Consider the following 19,939-nt stretch of genomic DNA (forward strand, 5'->3'; position numbering starts at 1 on the left):
CATCTTCATCTAAGGGCAGTATAAATATTGCTCTACCGATCCATCTTGTGATGAACTTTCTCACCGTACTCCTTTGCACCTTTTCTTCTGTTTTTTCACATTCAAAATGCCCTGCAGAACCAATGCAGACATTTAATGCAAAAGGGTGAGTTTGAAACTGTGTCTGCATCAGCTCCTACATAAAGTTTCACTGGGGTTTCACTAGTACAATCCTGCTAAGCACTGATGTTCTCAGCACAGGCTAGTGGGAGGACAACAGAACGGCTGAGGCAGAAAATACCAGAAACATTGGGATTAGCCACAACAGCAAGTGGAGAGAGGGAGGAGCAGGAAAGATCAGTATGTGCGTAGTGAGAACAGAAAATCAGAAGGCTTTAAAAAGAGAAGGGTAAGACAGTAGAGAAATTACACACCAACCCTAAACCACCTCAGGAGATGTGATTTGGAATGGTTGTTTGCCCAGGGAAAAGGTGGCTCAGTGTAACGTGACAGTCTGTAGCGACTGGAAACACGAATGCACGTGCACATGCACCTAGTGTACCCATTAGAAGACAGGACTTCTACTTGTCATTGTGAGTACGTCTGTCTGGCAGGAAAAGTCCATGTGAGGTGATGCAGTGTGTCTCGGGGGTTTTCAGTACATCTTTAGAAAACACTGAGCCCCTTCAACTGCCTCCTGTTCAACTGGATCCAAAACCTTGTCTCCCCTACTTCCAATAGAAAGACCTGCTGGAATATATCAGGGATGAGCAGCACCACATCAGTGATATGGTTTCACTGTCCAGGAAGCAAACCAACACAATAATAAATTTTAAGAGAATGTAGTGTTCCAAAAACCAAAACCAAAAAAACAACTCACAATCCCAGCCTCCCATATTCTTACACGATTCTTGTCTAACCCACTAGATTCCACAGCCTTGGCTTCCTACTGCTGGTCCCATCCCCTCCTCGCTTGCAGTCAAGGCCCACATGGGGATGAGGACATGAGGACACAAAATCAGCTCATCCAGAACATCGGTCCCCTCAGCCAGGCAGGTGAAGGAAACACTCTGACCAAGCTTTGCTACAAAGCTAAGTGACAGAGGATCTGGACACCTCATGTAACTCACAGCACCTCGGTCATAGCTCATGTTTTTGTATGAGGTGACCACGAGGAATAAAAATGCCTACCCTGCAACAGCTGTAAAAGTACTCTGAAAATGCTGTAACGCAAAACATCTTTTTGCTGATAACAATTTATATCCATAGTGTAAAAGCATGAAAACAACGGAACAAGACCAGCTCTATATTATTGATTTTTAGATAAATGGCCAGGTCTGGGAGCCACTGCAAGCACAAAAGCAGTAGATTTGGACGGAAAGTTAAATGCTACTTTGGGTCTCCCACGACCTTGCTGGCTGTACAAAGATTCGTTATCAGAACTGTAATTTGGTTACCACTACAACAGTTTCAGGCTTCCTAACAGCAGCTTACTGGAGCTGCTGGGGTTAAAATGAATTATTTTTTTTTAAGCTACATGAATGATTATTAAACATGATTGCTAAAGAAGCAAACTGTCAAAGTTGTTTCATTTATTTCTTAATATCACAGCTGTACAATTTTCATACATACAGCAGGAAATGCACATTGGTTACACAATGGCATTTGGCTGCATTTCCAAGTATAATACAGTAAGTGCAACTCCACTTAAAAATGTACATTTATACAACTTAAACAAGTTAAGGATTGCTACACTACTATCTGTGACAGTATAAAGCTTCATTTATGTTAAGTCTCATTACTAAACCACTTCCTGGTTAAATATAAAACATATTCAATCATTTTAAAATGGCCCCTGTGGTACTTGGCCAGCATATAAAATATTTGTTGTGTAAAATTTAACCATTAACTTTTTTCTTTTTAAAAAATATTCTTCTAAGCCTATTTAAACATTTGCTATTGAACTGTTATACTGACACTTTGTAGCAGGAACCAAATTTTACCCTCCTTTTGTTTGCTCTTGCATTGCTTATCATCAAAAGAAGTTACATTTGTAATGTATTGCAGCTTTATTCAGATACAACCAGAGGGCTAAACTACTTAACAATTTTGCTCAAAAGGTAAATAACATTCTTCAATAAAGAAAACAAAATTACATTTCAGAGATATTTGTCATCAAAATTTTAATGGGTAGAGTGCTACCAGCACTGAAAGAAAAACAAAACAAAACAAAAACAAACAAGGAGTATTAATTTATCTTTTAAGACCCACCCAAATACTCAGTTTAAACTCTTATAACTTTACTTTTGGAATACATTGGTCCACAGACCACAGTCTTGTTACAGTTTACCAAATGAAAACCAAAATTGCTTATTGCCGTCCCTATAACAGGAATGGTTCAGTTTTAAACCTCCTTTAAAAATATACATTTTACAATCCTTTCACCTCAACAAAGGTGACACTGACAATAAATACACTGGTTTGGTGGTTTTGTTTTTCTTCACTATGAAAAGTCTACCAACTACCTGTTGTAGGCCCTTTCTTTTTTAGACTTCTCCAATGCCTTGTCCATAGTTTTCTCATTTTCTCCTCGACATTTGGGGCAGTACCATTTGCCCTTTGGTTTATGATTGAGTCCCACGCAGGAAAAGTGAAACCACTCAATGGGGCACTCGTCGTTATCGCATCCAATCATTTCTCCATAGGAGACTTGGTTGCACAAGCAGTATGTTGGCTCGTTAGGGTCAATGGGAAGGTCTGGGGGAGAAGCTTCCCGCTCTGCTTTAGCCTTGGATCGTTTCTTCTTCTTTGATGTTTTTGCTTTCTTTTCTTTTGGAGTTCCTGAGATAATGTCATCATGATCATGATTATTAGAAGCATTTTCTCGATTCTCATTATTTCTTTGCCGCCTCGATCTCTTATTGTTGGGCTTTTCAGCCTGTGTGATTGTCTCGTTCTTTGACTTATCCTGGCTGGCCTTCCCGCTGTTTCCAGTGGTATCGTTAGTCTCTTGACAAGTCTCAAACAGCTCCACGTGGCTGTCCACTTGCCTGGTTCTGTTTTCAACGAGCTCCACCATCTGACTGACAATTTGGATCTTCTCATCCCCCAGTTCCTGACTCCGAATCAAGGCTCTCTGAATGCAGTGCAACATTCTTCTCTTCTGCACAGCATCTGTCTCTCGTTTAAATTTTTCATAGTAATCATCCAGGTCCTTCAGAATCTCTGCAAGGAAGAAATAAAAACTATAAATATTTTTGACGGAGAGAATGGTGAAACAAAGCTTTCCCATATTGTTCCTTCCACACAGCAACACCTCTTTGTAATACACAAAGCTGAGCAAAGACATATTCCCTGAAGCTGGTATCTGACAAGGGGCTCGTGACTTGTGTGGATTCCTTTTGTTTGAGTTGGTCCCGCAGGAATTGAATGCAAATGCTGATTTAGAAAAAAACGTGACTAAATAAAATGTTACACATGTTGACAATTTTCCCCTTTAAACTTATCAGTAAGGCAAAAGAACTAACTAACTAAACAAACATATACCCCCCCCCCCGCCACGTTCCATTCCAAAATTAATTGTAAATTAGAAGGGAAATTAATAGATTATTTTCCTGAACATTTTCTGTATAACAACATTAATATTTTAAGTGAATGACTGAGAGTGGGAAAAAGAGAGTGGGAGAGAAAGCAAGCACAAACCAGTGTAGAATCAGATGCTGAGTTACTTAATAATTGCTATCATACTGGACAGCTGATGCAGAAGAACCCCATATACACAAGGCTGGACCCTAAGCTATGGCAAGTTTCATCCAATTCCGCTGAGTTATTTTTGCTGAAAATGTGAGGCCACTTAAACCTCCAGGACTACAGAATTAGGATTACAATATCCAAGAGATCTTAATTATTTCCTCCCTATACTTTCTGTAAAATACCAGTTGCTTAGTTTTTTTAAACACAGAAATATAATCTTCATTAAATATTTACTGCAGCGAAGGAGATGAAAAAGTTAGAAAATAACAATAAAGATGACATGTAAGAACTGGAGCAGCTAGAGTCTGATTTAAAATGTTAACACTGGAAATATGTTAGATTTTGAATTGCACCTCAAGGATTGTTCCAAGAGTGTGTGAGAAAGAACACCGCACAAAAGTGTTTAAAATTTCAAGAATAGTTCTCGATAAGCAGATGTTTTTGAGTTTCACTATGATAACCAAACTAACTCAAACATGCAGGACCCTCAGCATTTCCATATTAAGTCCTCAAAAACTTGCAGAATGTTCTTCCTCCATCTCCTTTCTTGTCTAATGTTCCCCAGTCTCATAAGTTAGAACATTCTGCTTTAGATCAGCAAAATATACTGAGATTCAAAATCTATCCTCAATTCACCTAATGGAAACCAGGATCTCATACACATTAATATGGCATTACCAAAATTGTCAATGAATTTCACAAGTATAAGTTTACTCTTCTAAAACCTTATTTTAAAATAAGAGAATGGTTTAGCAGCAGTTTACATATGCAACTAATAGTTATCCTGTGACTTAGGTTCTGTCTTGTCTGGGTAGATTTTTTGAACATGCACATTCCTAATTTCTAGTGAAGACACAGAAAGTTTATGCAAGTTTTACTTTAGTTTTTAGAGCAGCAGCCTGTGCTTCTCAAGCCAGCTAAGCACAACCTGTCAGTAGGTACTGCAATATAACCTATCTGACGAAAATTAGCACTTCACTATGTTATTAGCTATCTTAAGCAAACACATTTTCTTAAAACAAAAAAAAAAAAACAACAAAACAACAACAAACAAAAAACCAACCAACCAACCAACCAAACAAACAAAAACCAAACAAAAACCCCCTAACAAAATAAAACCCCACACCCTAAAACACCCACCCAAAAGAAACCACCCCACCACCCCTACCACCACCAAATCCCAAATGTAGAGATTAAGCATCCAGGAAGACTAAAAATCCAACATTAATGATTTTCAATGTCTGAAACGCAGAAGTTTTGTGTTCTAAGTTTTAGCACTAGACTGATGTCATCAGTTTGACCCATCTGAATCTGGTACACAGGCACTTTTCATGAAGAATACTCTCTCTCAACACCACCAAATAATTAGTGATTTAATGAGATTTAAGTCAGGCACTACAAAAACTTCAATTCTAGTATTGCATATACACATTAACACTACAGCACCACAGCACCTCCTGAAACTGCCGTATTATGCAGGAGAAATAGCTGGCTGCAATGATCTTGAATTCTGCAGAGCCCCGCCGAGCGCATCCTCAGGCACCAACACGTTTAATATGTAAGACATCCTGCAAGATGTGCCTTTTCACAAATGCACGCAAACAGAAAGGGCTGCTTAGCATCTTAGCATCAGAAACGTGTTGTGCAAGCAGAGCCCCAGCCAGAAGAGACAGCTTGACAGCTGTGTCCTACAGCTCGGAGGAAGATCGCAGACCACGGTTCCTCACACCAGCCCGCTCAGCTGCAGCTGCCCGGCCGAGCAGGCTGCGTTCACAGGAATCCCAGAAAACTGCTTACCCCTGGCGTGCCGTAACAGAAAGACCAGCAGCAGAGTTTTGTGGGATTTGTGTGTTATGCGATTGTTCAGCAGCTGTGAGCGCACACCCCCGACATCACAAACGCCATGCAAATGGCAGAAAAAAAAAGAAAAGAAAAAAAAAGAAAAAAAAAAAAAGGTGCCGAATGTCGTGAAAGCTTTATTCGCAGAACAGTCCCGTAGCCCTCACGGGGGCTGAGGCCTGCCGGAATGGCGGCATGCCCACGCACCCCGAGCCGCGGCCAGAGCTCCTTGGGGTACAGCGGAGGCAGGAGGCACCTCGGCGGGCAGGAGGGACTGAGACCACGCCGGGACATCCGCGCTCCGCCGCCGCCTCCCGGCCGGCTGGCCGCTACCCACAGAGGCTCCTCCTCCCGCGGGGCACCGGCGTGCGCGACACGGGTGCAGGCAGCCCCCCCTCTCCGGGGCGGGCCTGGGCTCCTCCCCGCCCCTCTGCGGCACCACCCGCCGCCTCCGGGGCCGCCCCCGAGCGCCCGCCCCGCGCCAGGCCCGTTACCCCGCGTGCTCCGCGGCCGGAGAGGGAGCGCGGGGAAGGGCGGGCGCCACTGCGGGGCCATAACGGTCCTAACGTAAAGCCAGCCTCCGCCCGCCGGCCGGGCAGGCAGGCAGGAAGCCGCCTCATCCCTCCGGGCCACGGCAGCCGCCTTCTCCTAGCAACCAGCGCGGCGACACCGCCCCGGAAGTGACAGAGCAGCTATTGTTCTCCGGCAGGAAACCGGCGGCGGTCCCCCCGGTTCGCAGCGTAACAGGGGAGCCAGAGGAAGCGGGGGAGGAGGCGGCGGGGACCGGGCGGAGAGGGGCGGTGTCCCGCCCACCCCCGCGCCTATCAGAGCGGCCGATGGGGAGAGCCCGCCCCTGTTGGCCCGGTACTCCCAATCGGAACCAGAAAGAACCAGAAGAGTGAAAAACAGTAATTAAAAAAAAAAAAACAACACCAGCCAATTGCAGCGGGGAGAGCGAGATTGCGCCCGCCTCCTCCAGCACCAGTGCGCCATTCACGAGCAAGGGGAGGCGGGGAGAGTCCCGAGAACACGTCAATCACACTCCGGACGCCCAAGGTTGGCCTGCCCGCTGCTGCCGCCACAGCCAATCAGAACCCACAAGCCGGGGCAGGCCGAGATATTCAAATCAACCCCACAGAAAAGTTGCTTCTCGAAACGTCACGAGGAGGCGGGGCACAAGGCGGAATAGCCCGTCCCGAGGACCAATCGACGAGAGGAGGTGGCCCGCGGCCGGCCCTTGGGGACCCTTCCCCCCTATCAGCGCCGCCGGGGGCGGCGCGAGCCGCCATATGCTAACGAGGGGCGTTTATAAAAGCCGCAACGACGCCGATTCTCTAGCAAAGCGCGGAGGCGCTCGTTGGTGATAGTGGGTGCACGCGTGCCCGGAGCGCGCGAGAAGCGCTGCCCGCCCTGCCCTCTCCGCTTCACTGCCGGCCCACAGCCACCTGGGGAAGTTTTCCCCAGCCCCTTCCTCCGGGAGCCGCTGGGCTCCCTGGTGGGCTGCCCGAAGAGCGGCGGGGGAACGGCAGGGCTCGCTGCCCACCGCCCCTAAGGCCACATGCAGGGAGGCGCGGGGCGGCTAGCAGGCCGAGGGAGAAGGGGTCCTTCCCCGGCCGGCACCCCGGCTGTCAGCTCTGCCGGCGGCACCGAATAACGCCCTCCCCTCCCCCCTTCCCGAGAGGACACCAAGCAAGTGACAAAGCTGCCCCAAGCCCCGCACAAACTGGCCTCCCCTTCCCTCCGCCCGTGGGGCATGGGGACAGCGTGCCCCGAGTGCCGGCAACACGGAGAGCGGGGGGAGGAGGGGGCACTTGAGCCCGACCGTGTCGCCCCCCGCCCCGCACACCCCACACGCCAGTTCCGTCCCCCCCGCGCCCCACCAAGCGGGGCTGTTTCACGGGGTAAAAGGAAACCCACCGAGGACGGAGCGAAGAAAGCACACCCTGCCCCCCACTCTCGCCTAACCCCCCCCTCCCTCCTCCCCTCCCTCCCTCACTAGCTGTCTCTCTCCCCTACTACAGCCATAATGAATACTGTACATTCCTAAATGTTGTGCTGTAATCTCTCCCTCTCTGTCCACCCAGCACTTTATTCTGTATCCCGAAACCCTTCCACCTCAGCCCCACGGCCGAGGACGGCCCCTCTTTGTGCACTGCACACCCCACTTCCCTGCCCCCGCCTTCTTGGCCAGCAATTTACACAGAAAAGCAGAGTCCTTGCTTAATAAGAGAAGCTGGAGACCTTTTGTTCCGCCCCATGACAAGAGCTAACGCTGCAGATCAGCCCCTCTTCTCTCCTCGGATCTCTCCTCCTGGCTTTCTCCCTCCTCTCACCTCCCAAAAATAAAACTACCATCCCTATGGGGTGCAGAGGGGCAAACGGAGCCGAGACTCACCTCTAAAGAAAAGAAAGACACCCTCCCCCCGGAGCCCCAATACCACACACAAATATATATAGAAAGCACTTACCTTGATATTTGGCGTCAATTTCCCTCATCAAGGAGACATTTCTCTGCAGATCGAAGGGCATAGACTCGATGGAGTCCAGATAATCCTCCACATAGTTCACTAGGTGAAGCTGGTCTCCGTTTGCAGGACTCAACATTTTCATCCGGCAAAGAAAAAAAATATCCTTCCCCACACCTCTCTCTCCCTGTCTGTGTGAGAGCAAGTGCTGCTCCCTCCAAAGACGGTAAACCCCGATGAACGGCTCACTCCCTGCCCACCTCTCTCCGTAGCTCCCCCAAAAAACCCGAGAGAAGCTACATCTGACTCCTCTTGTGTGAAACAGAGGGAGAGAGACACACACACACCCTCCGCTAGTCCCCTACAGCCAGCAGCAGCTGATTGAATGGCTGTCGTTGTGGGTAATTCACGAAGGAGGTGGTAGGAACAATCAGAGGGATTTGTGTGTGTGAAGGGGGGGGAGGAGGAGGAGAAAGAAGGGGGGCTTAAACCAGCTCCTCCGAAACAATCTGGAAACAAAATGTGCTCTGCAAAGTGTCTGTCAGAAGCAGCGGCAGCCCCTCTGCATGCGCCAGCGCCGCTCTGCTCCGCTTCTGCTCCGCTCCCCCCTTCCCCGCTCTCCTCACCGCCGCCGCCGCTCCCCGGCGATATTAACGCAGCCTCCTCGCTCCCATACGCCGCACTTGATCCAACGTGGAAAACCCAAATACCAGTTTCAAACACTTGGGAAACATTCAGCCCCGCCACGCACGGCGCATGCGCACCCCTCCCAGCGCTGTATACACACACATACACACACACGGGCACACTCACCGCGCACACACACACTCTCCCCCTCCCCCTCCCGGAACCGCGGCGGGGCCAGCGCTCCTCTGCATATTCATCGTCCCTCCTCCCCTTACTCACGTTTGGGGAGGGGAGGCGGCGGGGATGCGGTCGTAGCGAGGGGGTGGGCGCCTCGGTGCCGGCGTAGGCGTGAGGAGGAAGCCCCCGCGGCCGGCCTGGGGGGTGGGGGAAGGCGGAGGCTTCGGTGAAGTTGCGCGGACGCTGCAAGGAGAGCGGCCCGCGGGGAGGCTGAGGGGGGTGTGTGCGGCACGGGGCCGGCGGGCTGCCCAGGCTTGCGAGCGGGGCAAGTTGGATGCTTTTTGCGGTAGGGCACGGACTTTGGAGGAGTCTTTCGCCTTCTGCCAGCTGGTGGCGGAGGCCGCGCTCACTCCAGGCGGGAGCAGCTCCGAGCGCTTTCCTAGGAGGGGCAGGGAGAGGGGGACACTGTGAACCATGCAACGCCATGGCGGTAGCGGCGGCGGCGGCGCCGCCACCCCCCTTAGGGGGCTGGGTTGTACCGGCGCGGCGCCGGACGCTGAGGAGAAACGCTGCCTCCCTCTTTCCCTCAGCAGGCAGCCACATCAATCATCCCCGCGGCGGGTGACACCCGCCCCAGCCAATCACTCTTCCCTCCTGCACCGCCCCTTACCTCCCTCAGCCAATCCTCACCAGGCGGGAGGGAGGGAGGGAGGCTGTCGCGGTGACAACGCTGCCCGGGATACCGGCCGCGGCAGAAGGGGCGGTAACGTGCGGGGGGGGGGGGGGGGGGGCAGGGGGAGGAGGCGGGCTCGCGCACGCGCACTCCCTGCAGCGCGAGGAAATGGAGCCGCCCGTTACGGGCCGGATGCGACTACATTTCCCAGCGGCCCCCGGGGGGCAGCGCGGGATGGGCGCCCCTTCTCCCGCGCTGCGGCAGGCAGCGGCGAGGGAAGGGTTAGCGGTGCTGCTGGGGCGGGGGCAGTGCCCCGGGCGTGAGGGGGTTGGATCTGCCTCACGGAGCAGCGGGGTGTCCCCACTCCCGGTAGGGAGCGCCTCTGGTGAGGAGAAGGGGCGGCGGGTGCAGCCCTGTGCCCATTCCCTGCCAGGCTGTCCCGGAGGCTGTGAGGACGCGCCCCGCTGTGGGTCACCTTTCCCGGGCTGGGGCTCGCCGCGGCACGCCGCCTCTGCTCCCTGAAGTTGCTGCCGTGGCTGTTCATACCCAGCAGCTGCCCCGCCGCGGGCCGGTCGGTAACGCGCCGGGCCGGCGGGGCGAGGGGAGACCAGACTCTCCCTCCTCCCTGGGCTCTCCCGAGCCTGCTGAATCCGCCTTCCCGCCCCAGCGCGGCTCTGAGCGGCGGTAGGGCCGGCAAACCCCTGCTGTGCCGGCGATGGCCACCGCTGCCTGCCCCGCTGCCCACTCTGGCACCGGGGCTCCAGCACCCCGGCGGGGCGGGTGCTGAGGGGAGGCGGTGGCCCGCCGGGGTGAGGGGCTGTTGGCGGCGCCGGCGATTTGAGTTCGTCCCTCGTTAAAGAGAAGGGCACGCGTGTCCCTGACACGGCCTGTTGGGGAGTCCGTGCGGACACCCGGTCCCGCCAAGATCGGCGGGGTCGAGTAGCAGGGAAGGCGGGCCTAGAAACCAGCTCCAGCAGAGCAAAACAACGCGCGCTTTCTGCCTCTGTTTTTTTTTTTGATTTCTTTTTTTTAACGTCACTGGCAATCCCCTAATTTAGGAGAGACTGAGTCATGGCTTCTAAACGGTCAGACTTGCTGGTACAGTCGTTGTTTATTGAGGCACTGCTGTTCTGCTGCTTGTAGGGAACAGAGAGAGCACGACAGCCTGATGATGGAACTCTGCATCTTAACCCCATTTAAATATTTCTGCTGCTGTCATCAGCTTGGTGTTTGAACGCCCGGAGTGGGTTTTTCAGAGGAGCGCAGGCATCTATTTACTGATCTCTCCAGTGGGAGCCAAGCACCGAAATACTTCTGAGGAGTGGAGCCGGTCTAAATTAGACGAAGCCTAATTTGAACTGACCCTGCCCCACTCCTTTGGGCAGATTTCAGAGGGCAGCCGCTTGTTTTCTGAAGATACCTGCAAGTTCTCAGTTCTTCCCATCACTTTCAGTTTCCGTGTGTTGCTGTACTAGCTGATGTAAACCTCGAAAACCTGAGATCTTAAGTATGTAAATGATGATGTGTACTACAGCACCTAGTCAACGCTCCAAGCCAGTGTTTCTGTGCCTGTGTGTTCTGGTTCACGGTGGCATTGAGAGGAAGTTGTGTAATGGCATCACTAGCCTGGGAACACCTATTCTAAACTATTGGCACCACCTGGGTAGTCACAGACTGTTTCACCCTTGCCTTGAAGAAGCTGAGCCACTGTCAGCAATTAAAGGTAGCTGACAGTCCCCTGGCTAGTGTAAGAACCCAAGCCAATAATTATGACTCAGTAGAGGCAAGACATCTGAAGAGAATTCAAATGAGTCCCCAAAAGAGTCATTCTTGCAAAAAAAGTTAACCACCATTCTAGACATACAGTAGTAATTACACACACAAATAAGAAATCAGTTTATTAAAGTACCCGCTGATTTACTAAACAAGAACTTCTGTCCTTTCTCCTTATAGATTAAACAAAACAAAAAAAAGGTACAACTTTCAAGTGTAGTTGTGGCCTGTTAGGCTTTAGTAATTTGCTCTAAAGTATTGATAGGCTTGGATGCATTGAGGTTAGAGAGCCTGGTATCAACTGCCTCTTTAAAGTTCCATCTACTAGATCATCCTCTGTTAGCCTCTCATATGTTGCCACAAGAGTGACAGAAAAAAAACATCATCGGACTATGCACAAGTCCTACAGAAAGGATGGAGCTGAGCTCACCTGAGAATGCATTGGGTCAACACTTGGACAGTCCCCTTTCATAGTTACCTCACTGGTAACTTTGTGTAGTGCTGTAATCAAATATACCTGTACCAAGAAATACCTACTCTCTGCACTCCCCTCTAGGCTCAGCAGCATGTTAGCCATCTTTTTAGGAAGCTAGCGGGGCAAATCAGGTATATGTGTACATCTCCAGGTTGGAAAGTTTTGGAAGATGTGGAGCTGACACACGTTTTCCATTTCTGCTGCTTTTCATCCTCCTTTGCTTGCTTTTTAGTTTGGCCTCTTGCCTCTGAACTGCAGTAGGTGAGATATGGGAGATTTTGAATGGAGTTTCAGTTGAGTTTGTTTTGGTTGTGGTTTTGTTTGTTTTTTGTATTAGGGGTCTCTTTCTTACTCTGGTGTAGCATTCACAAGTAGAAGTGTAGGGAATGAATGTCATATATCAGAGAAGGAAATGACTCGTGGGCTTCATTTTTTCCTATTTTTATATACTTAATGGGAACATAAAGTATCTAATTCCCTCCTCCTGCTTCCAGGCCCCTTTGCTCTGATTACAAGAAATCTTTCCTGTTTAGAAACCCAAACCTCTGGGATTTTCAGAAGTTTCTTGAGGCTGTTACCTTACTCAAGATCTACATTTATAGCAGTGGGAATCAAGGGAACCAGATTAACAACTTAGGCAACTACTCTGTAGTATATATATATACATCATATATAAATATTCCAGTAATTATGGTTATTCCAGTCATTATGGTTATTCTGTCTCATTGGCATAAAGTTCAGAATTCTTAATATGAGGAGCATAACATCCCAAACCTCCAAACATGTTCTGCAAATGCAGACACTGAATATATGAGTATAGCTGGTATAAGAAATTCTGGCTGCCTCCTTTATCTTTCTCTGCCTTAGTTGAATATTCCTATATGAAATACTATGTAATTACTACAGCTGTGTCTCTATTTATTAGAAAACATAGTGTCTTCTGATGGTTATTATATCTTATAGGTATAGATTAATCATATGATTTATTCCTTGTAATGAATTGCTGTTTTTCACCATTTAATAGGTTCATCCCTCTCTTCTACATTTACACATGGGTTGGTTTTTTTTTTGCTTGTTTGTCTGTTTATTCTTTATGATGCTAAATTCGTACTTACCTGGGTGATGATAATGTAATTTTACAAGTCTATTCATTTTGCTTATGGTTGAAGGTTTTGAAACAAAACTGCGAAAGGTTAACATGCAAGATGAGCAGAGCTGAGGTTTGCAAGTATGAAGACCAGCAGACAAGTCATAGTTCACACTTTGACAGGATGTGCACTGTCTGTGCACTGGACAGCGTACACAATTTGCAGATATTTGAGCCAAAAATACCTGTTCATGTCAGCAAATTATGTGGGATTAATGGATTCTAAATTCTGGAAAACAAATCTAGCTGGGTTGGTCTTCTTCTGTTTCCTAGTAAAGGCTCAAGAACTTCACAAACTTCCCAAACACTTACTTAACATAGGCCTGCCATTCTAATTTATTTTTTTTTTAATTGTTAGTTTGATTTTTAAGTCCCTGCTTAAGAAAACAGATGTTTCACTGGATAGAGCTCCTCCTCTCTTCCTCTGCCTGCACTGAGACTGTTGCACTCACTGCCTCTTTTCTCACCAGTTTTCTGGCTGCTGCCATCTCTTTCTTGTGCCTGCTGCACCTATTGAGCTTGAACAGCTCTGGTATTAAAGGTGAGCGAAAAATTCTGACTGAAACTAGTAATTATACATCGCAGCACAAGGCCAAGGCAGAAGTTTCCCCATCTTGAAGTCAGCACAGATCATGGGAAGCTTATTCCATGGGCTCCACATTTCTACAATGAGTTCAAGAGAGATGCACCGCAACAGCTGGAAACCACTGACAAAGACACTGATCTGACCACCGGCCGAATTCATACCAACCCTCAGGCTTGCTTCTGAAAACTGTGGACCCAAACACTTCTGATGAAAACCAGGCAGCATTTGTTAGAGCACTTGGCAGGTGGGTTGTCCGAACAACAGTAGACAGTGTTAAAAACTCAGAGTCCAGCCTACTAGGTTTTTGATAACAGCAGAAAACTTTCTATTTTTCTTTATGTCCACCAATGAAATTTATTTTGTAGTTTTATTTCATTACCCCAGAATCACTCTTTTAGAATAGGTATCTCAAGATGATTTTTATAAAACATACTCTTTACTTTGTGAATATTTGGGGGACTAGCCACTCAACATTTACAGTATTTTCGAGTCAAGCAGTTGTAATAAGTTGAGACAATTTTTATTCTTCGTTCAAAAATTAAATGAGATTCTTACACAAACTGATAAGCACCTATGTTTTGTAAAAAAAAAAAAAAAAAAAAAAAAGGGCTATAAAACGTAAGTAAAAATGTGGCTGTTATTATAGACTACTACAGAATGCTAAGAGAAATTCAGCCCACCACAGTGGATTTAGCTCTTCTTTGCTTTTGGTTTGTAGTTCATCTTTACAACCTTTTCACTCCTTATTATCTCTGAGTCAGCTTCCTTGCCAGGTTCCTGAATTAGAATCTGCCAAGAAGGGTCACTGATACTGTAAGTGTGCTCTTGATGACACTACAAATGCAGCCTTTTTTCTCTGTCAACAATCCTAAGACCATGTGGTTTAATTGTTTAGAAGAAAAATGCAGCACCTTTAGCAATAGGGGGAAAACTGTAAAACCTTACCAAGCATGTATCTCCTAATAATAAATATAAAGCAAAAATGAATGGTTAGCTTAATTTTTATTTACTTGTGATACAAAACATGCTCTGGCATTTGCCCACTGATCTTACCTCTTGGGGACAAATCTTCTAGGTAGTCTTGGTCTAAATACCTGGGACTGGAAACTGGAAAATAAAAGAGAAGACAAGTGAGCCAGAACCCCTAGAGATCCTCTCTGCCCACCTCAGAAGTTCTGCAGAACTGCTGGTGGAGAGAACACACAGCTGCGCTTCTACTAGAATTTTCCCTTTTGATCAAGCCCAGAAGTGAAACATTGTCTTCTTGCATATGCAGATAGAGCAACAAAAAATACACAAACACATTCTAAGGTGTTCAGGAGTCACCTCTTTACCTTAGAGTTTCAGTTATTTAAAAAAAAAAAAAAAAAGTTTTAGGCTTAACAGCTTCTAAGAAGAATGTGAGATGCTGACCTGACAATATTAAATACATGGATGTCCCCTTGAAACACCAGTTTACCTGAAGCTCAGCCAGACACACCTCAGTGGGCTTTTGACCAAGACTGTACCACTGCAGACCGCATCTCCTACCAGAAAATACACAAGTAACAGGAGCACAGCAGGCCCAGGCCTGGTATCGATCAGCTGTGCCCTGCCTCCAGCTGCTGGCAACTTCTAAAGGCATCATCTGCTCCAGGCGGAAGCAAAGATGAATCTGCTGATGGAGGCAAAAAATCCTTTGCTGCTTTTCTACCTCTCTGGTAGACAAGTATTGTCTCATTCCACATGTCCCAGACCAGGAATAAAGGTATAAAAGGAGGCAGATATAGGTGGCATAAACAGAGGTGTGCTTACAGCCATATGCCTGATTGTTTCTGAGAATGCTGGTGTTTTAAAAATACATAATTTATGGTTCTAATCCATCAGGATTAGTATTGCTTTTCATTTGAAATTATATTCTTTTGGTACTTCAGTGCTTGTAGAATACTTTCCACCATTCCATTGAATATATTCTACTGCATTAAAACAAATCTCAAGTGTGAATGATGTTAACTGTTTACTTCAGGCATTTAATAATAACTGTGGCCTTTCCTGCTCTCAGAAAAAAATATGTTTTATAGCAGGACATAGAGGTTTCTGGACCAAATGCTAAAAGCCAGTCTGGATAGCACAGATGCTAAGCCTCCTGAAACCACAAAGGAAAGAAAAAGCTCCTGCATTCTTCTGATCTGTTGACAGTTTCATCCGTGATAGCTAAACCTGGAATTAAGGCTAAAAAAACATCCATTGTTACTTAGTATTGATTTGGACTCTGTCAAAGTGCTTGACACCATACAGAACAAAGAAGACAACAGAGTTAATGACAACTCTTAACAGGATGTGTGTTGAATGGTGAAGACATCAAAACCGGCTCACTATGGAAACTGAAATAATTGGCTTGTGAAGCTTCCTGAAAAACATACAAAGCAAACATTTACAAAGGTTATTGGATAGTTTCTTCAGTTTCATCCTATTTAGTCTCAAATTAGTGAGCCCATAAAATAGGTTTCTTATTTGGTCAAAAAGTTAAGACAGTTAAATGAAAAATATTGTGGAAAGTGCATATTAAGAAAAAAAATGAAACATTTGTCACTGGTAGGGATTTGTATCTAATACCTTCTAAAATGAAGTAAGCTTTAGATGGACATATATTATTATGTAAAAGTAATGATTTTAAATGATCATATTACATATGAGAAAAATCTATCAAACCTGTCCCTGGCAGATAGTAGAGGAAACAATACAAAGACTTCTGTGAGGCACTTTGGCACAGCCAGACCCGTTCCCTGCAGCATCCAGTCAAGAAAGGCTGCTGTCACTCAGTGTTGCCTTCCTCCCAGAGGCCTAGGTGCTTCTTTAGCAGGTCAGTAATGCAGTGGTCGGGGAGATCTGAAAAGGCTCCGCTCTGAACATCCCACTCAGAGGCTCCTAGAGAGGAAGACAGTTGGGAGCAGGGCAGAGAGCGTGTGCTGGAACTCATGGTTCACTTTCCTCATGCAAGAGCAAGAAGAGCAAGGGCGGTGGCAACTGGAGCTAATCAGCCTCAACTTCAACATGTGCCAAGAGGATGCTTCCTAAAAATGGCAGTGGACCTACAGTACTCCTTGCCAAGGGCTGGAGTTGATGTAGTTTCACAGAGGCTGGGGAAGTTAATGGTAGAGCAATCCACTGAAGGAGGGCAAAAAAGTGGAGGAAAAACAAAACAAAACAAACAAATCAACCTCAACACATTCAGCTGAGGAAGTCATCTGGTCAGAAGCTGGGAGAGTAGCATATGCTTGTAGATTTCCCCCTTGTTTCCTTGTTACCTGCTCACACTTACTTTTGGAAACAAGATGCAAGTTAAAAAAGATCTTGGTAAAGCTTATGTCTGTTCCAATATACTTTTATTCATAGAATCATTTAGGTTGGAAGAGACCATCAAGATCATTGAGTCCAACCATTAACCTAACTCTGTCACTAAATTATGTCCCTAAGAATCTCATCTCTGCATCTTTTAAACACCTCCAGAGATGGTGACTCAGCCACTTCCCTGGGCAGCTTGTTCCAATGCCTGACAACACTTTCCGTGAATAAGTCTTTCCTAATATCCAATCTAAACCTCCCCTGGTGCAACTTGAGGCCATTTCCTTTTGTCCTATCACTTTTTACTTGGGAGAAGAGACCAACCCCCTCCATGCTACAACCTCCTTTCAGGTGGTTGCAGAGAGCGATAAGGTCTCCCCTCAGCCTCCTTTTCTCCAGGCTGAATAGCCCCAGTTCCCTCAGCTACTCCTCATCAGACTTGTGCTCCAGACCCCTCACCAGCTTCCTTGCCCTTCTCTGAACTCGCTCCAGCACCTCAGTGTCTTTCTTGTGGTGAAGTAGCTCATAGTTTCCAAATTGGGTCAAGGTACTGCAGCCAGTTAAGTCCTGTTTTCTCAGTATGCTCTGAAAGGGAAAAAAAAAAAAAAGAAATCCACCATGAGATGAGAAAAACACCATCATAAAACACAGGTCCTTTGCTGGTCCTGACACTGGAAAGCACTAGACCTTGACAATCAGCTGGCTAATGCCCAGGGTGCCTCACTGAGCACCTAGAAGTTCCGATAGTTCTTTAAAAATTCTAAGTTGGGCAGGACTTTACACAGGTACATAGGATCAGGGGTGCAGAAGTGTTCTTTGAAACTCTGATGTATCCCGTCCAGCATGACCATGTCACACCATGCGTTTATTTGGGAGGCAGACAGGCTGCCTGCTGTTCCCTGACCTGAAAGGCACCGTAAAATGCATCCACCCCCGTTTGACCAAAATTGACTTGACACAGCGGAGACCCTTTTGTTAAATCATCCAAGATTTATTACAAACCCCTCAGTGAAGACCTCTTTAAGAAGAAACGTCGTTAAACTGAGGCACAGGGCTGGGTACCCGCACCGAGCTGAGCCGGCAGCCCGAGCCCTCGGCCCCGCACCCCCACGGTCCTCAGCCTGGCCCCAGCCGGCCGGACTCACCGTAGGGAACTCCGAGGAACCACCTCGGGCCGGGCCGGTGGAGAATCCCGCGGCCGGCAAGAAGCGGCCCGGCCCCCTGCCCGCAGGCCCCTCCTCTTCCTGCCGCTCCGGCTGTAGCTACCCCACTCGGCTGCTGTTTCCCGGCACAGGCGGCGCGGCTGTCGCGGTGACAGGCGCGGCGGGTTGTGCCCGCTCCACTCGCCTCCTCCCCGCCGAGAGGCGGAGCCGCCGGTCGCCCGCCCGCGGCCGGGGGCTGTGACCATGCTGCGCGGAGCAGTGGCGGCGGCCCGGCTGCGCGGCCCCGGCGAGGGGCGGGCGGCGGCGCGGCGGTGTTGCGGCGCGGCGCGGCGGCGGGAGTGGGTGCCGCCGGCGGGGCGGGACAGCGGGATCGTGGCTTACAACAGCCGGAGCCGGAGCAAGGAGCCGCTCGTACTGGCCGCGGAAGGAGTGGCGACCTGGTAATGCCTTGCGGGGCTGCCGTGGTGGGGCGGGGGGGAAGCGTGGGGTTCGGGACTGGCCGCGGGGCCGCCCCCGCCGGCCGGGCTGGTGGTGACAGGTACGGTTTGTGTCCCCTCTCCGCAGGTACAGCTGCGGGCCGACAGTGTACGACCAGGCACATCTCGGGCACGCCTGGTGAGTGGCGGCTGTCCCTGGTCGCGGGGGTGGGGGATGCGGTAGCGGGCAGCGTGTGGCTGGGTGACAGACCCTGTCCCTGGGTGACAGACAGACCTCATCCCAGGTGACAGACTCCGTCCCTGGTTGACAGACCGACCGCATCCCTGGGTGACAGACCCTGTCCCTGGGTGACAGACAGACCTCATCCCAGGTGACAGACCCCATCCCTGGGTGACAGACCCTGTACCTGGGTGACAGACCCCATCCCAGGTGATAGACCCTGTCCCTGGTGACTGACAGATGCTGTCCTTGGGTGACAGACCCCGCTGGGAGCCGCTGCTGCGGCAGCGCCGGCACTTCAGCTCCTGTTCCATGCAAAAGGCGAAAATGCTGTTTGGGATCCCCCCCAAACACCCGGCCCTGGGAAGCACAGAAGGGGCTGTTGGTGCAGCTCGTCACAAGAGACAGTTGTGGGGTGAAAAGTGTTCAGAATGCACACTTTTTTTTCTTTTTGCTGAACACAGTGAATTATTTCAAGTTGTATCGGCACAACGTGACCTCTTGTGCAGAGGAGCTGGGGTCCTGGAGCAGACCCTCTTGTTCATGTGACAGAGTTCTGCTTCGAATTAAGTTTGGGCACTGTCAGCGCCACGGAAAAGCAGTTTAGGGCTGGCTTGTAAAAAGATGCTTTTAAGCTTAACAGTTAAAATATCGGTTCTTGAATGTCAGAAGGCTCAGGTAGCTTAAAGGCCTTTTGGCACAGTAAAAGTTTCAGTGGCTTATTGTGTTTTTTTTTTTTTTTTTTTTAAAACCCAAACAAATAGAACAGCTCAGCATTTTCTTCACAGGTCATTAGGATAATTGCAATAATAAACGAGCTTCATCATAAGTAATCTTGAAAAAATACTTTAAATGCAGCAGAGAAAGTTGCTGCCAGTTGTTTAAAAAGGCACCTGGTGAGAAGATGTGCAGGGCACCTGCAGGTCCCTGTGGAGCTGGTGGGAGCTGCAGCAGCTCAGCTGCTCTTGAGCTCCCGTCTCGGAATTCTTGAGTGAACAAGATTCTTTGGGCTCTTTGGAAGAGTGGGGGTTTCTCAGATAATTGCTATCTGTGTGAAGATCAGATGCTGTTTGGTTTGGTTTGGTTTTGTGTGGGCTTTTTTATCTGTTTGTTTTTTAGTATTGTTTGAATAATTCCCTTTTATTGTAGGGCATTTTGCAGCTTCTGGTCTGGTCTCAACTTCATTCAGAAACTTATGTTCAATATTGCTTGGTGTTGAGCTATTGTAGTACTGCCTAACTGCCACTTCTTTCTTTAAAACTGAAGTTTTAAAATGCCAGTAATGTAAAAATACTTTTGGC

At 48.4% G+C, this 19,939-nt stretch overlaps 3 protein-coding genes across 5 annotated transcripts in view; 1 reads left to right on the forward strand and 2 right to left on the reverse strand.

Moving 5' to 3' along the window:
- Positions 1–2,029: 2,029 nt before the first annotated feature.
- Positions 2,030–8,747, reverse strand: ING1 (inhibitor of growth family member 1). 2 transcript variants are annotated; one of them, XM_082065338.1, is made up of 2 exons: positions 8,040–8,747; positions 2,030–3,204 (listed from the first exon to the last, which is right to left on the reverse strand). In XM_082065338.1, exons 1-2 carry the CDS (start codon positions 8,179–8,181, stop codon positions 2,501–2,503), a joined length of 846 nt encoding a protein of 281 aa, XP_081921464.1. In that variant the 5' UTR covers positions 8,182–8,747; the 3' UTR covers positions 2,030–2,500. The 2 variants fall into 2 exon arrangements, with proteins under 2 accessions (XP_081921464.1, XP_081921465.1); XM_082065339.1 differs by lacking the exon at positions 8,040–8,747 and adding an exon at positions 5,530–5,606.
- Positions 8,748–8,933: 186 nt separating this feature from the next.
- LOC309435179 (uncharacterized protein) lies at positions 8,934–18,226 on the reverse strand (the record flags this gene model as incomplete). The annotated part of the gene is made up of 4 exons (XM_082043104.1): positions 8,934–9,279; positions 9,989–10,562; positions 14,589–14,601; positions 17,964–18,226. 4 exons carry the CDS (start codon positions 18,224–18,226, stop codon positions 8,939–8,941), a joined length of 1,191 nt encoding a protein of 396 aa, XP_081899230.1. The 3' UTR covers positions 8,934–8,938.
- Positions 18,090–19,939, forward strand: part of CARS2 (cysteinyl-tRNA synthetase 2, mitochondrial) — a 41,675-nt gene continuing 39,825 nt past the window's right edge. The window contains exons 1-2 of one of the 2 annotated variants that reach the window (XM_082043387.1): positions 18,090–18,421; positions 18,546–18,596. In XM_082043387.1, the coding sequence (XP_081899513.1) occupies positions 18,225–18,421; positions 18,546–18,596 (248 nt within the window). In that variant the 5' untranslated portion in view covers positions 18,090–18,224. The remainder of the gene's footprint in view (positions 18,422–18,545; positions 18,597–19,939) is intronic. The other variant, XM_082043386.1, reaches the window with a different exon arrangement.

The sequence above is a fragment of the Streptopelia decaocto genome (genome assembly GCF_964273445.1).
Source record: "Streptopelia decaocto genome assembly, chromosome: 1".
Lineage (NCBI taxonomy): Eukaryota > Metazoa > Chordata > Aves > Columbiformes > Columbidae > Streptopelia > Streptopelia decaocto.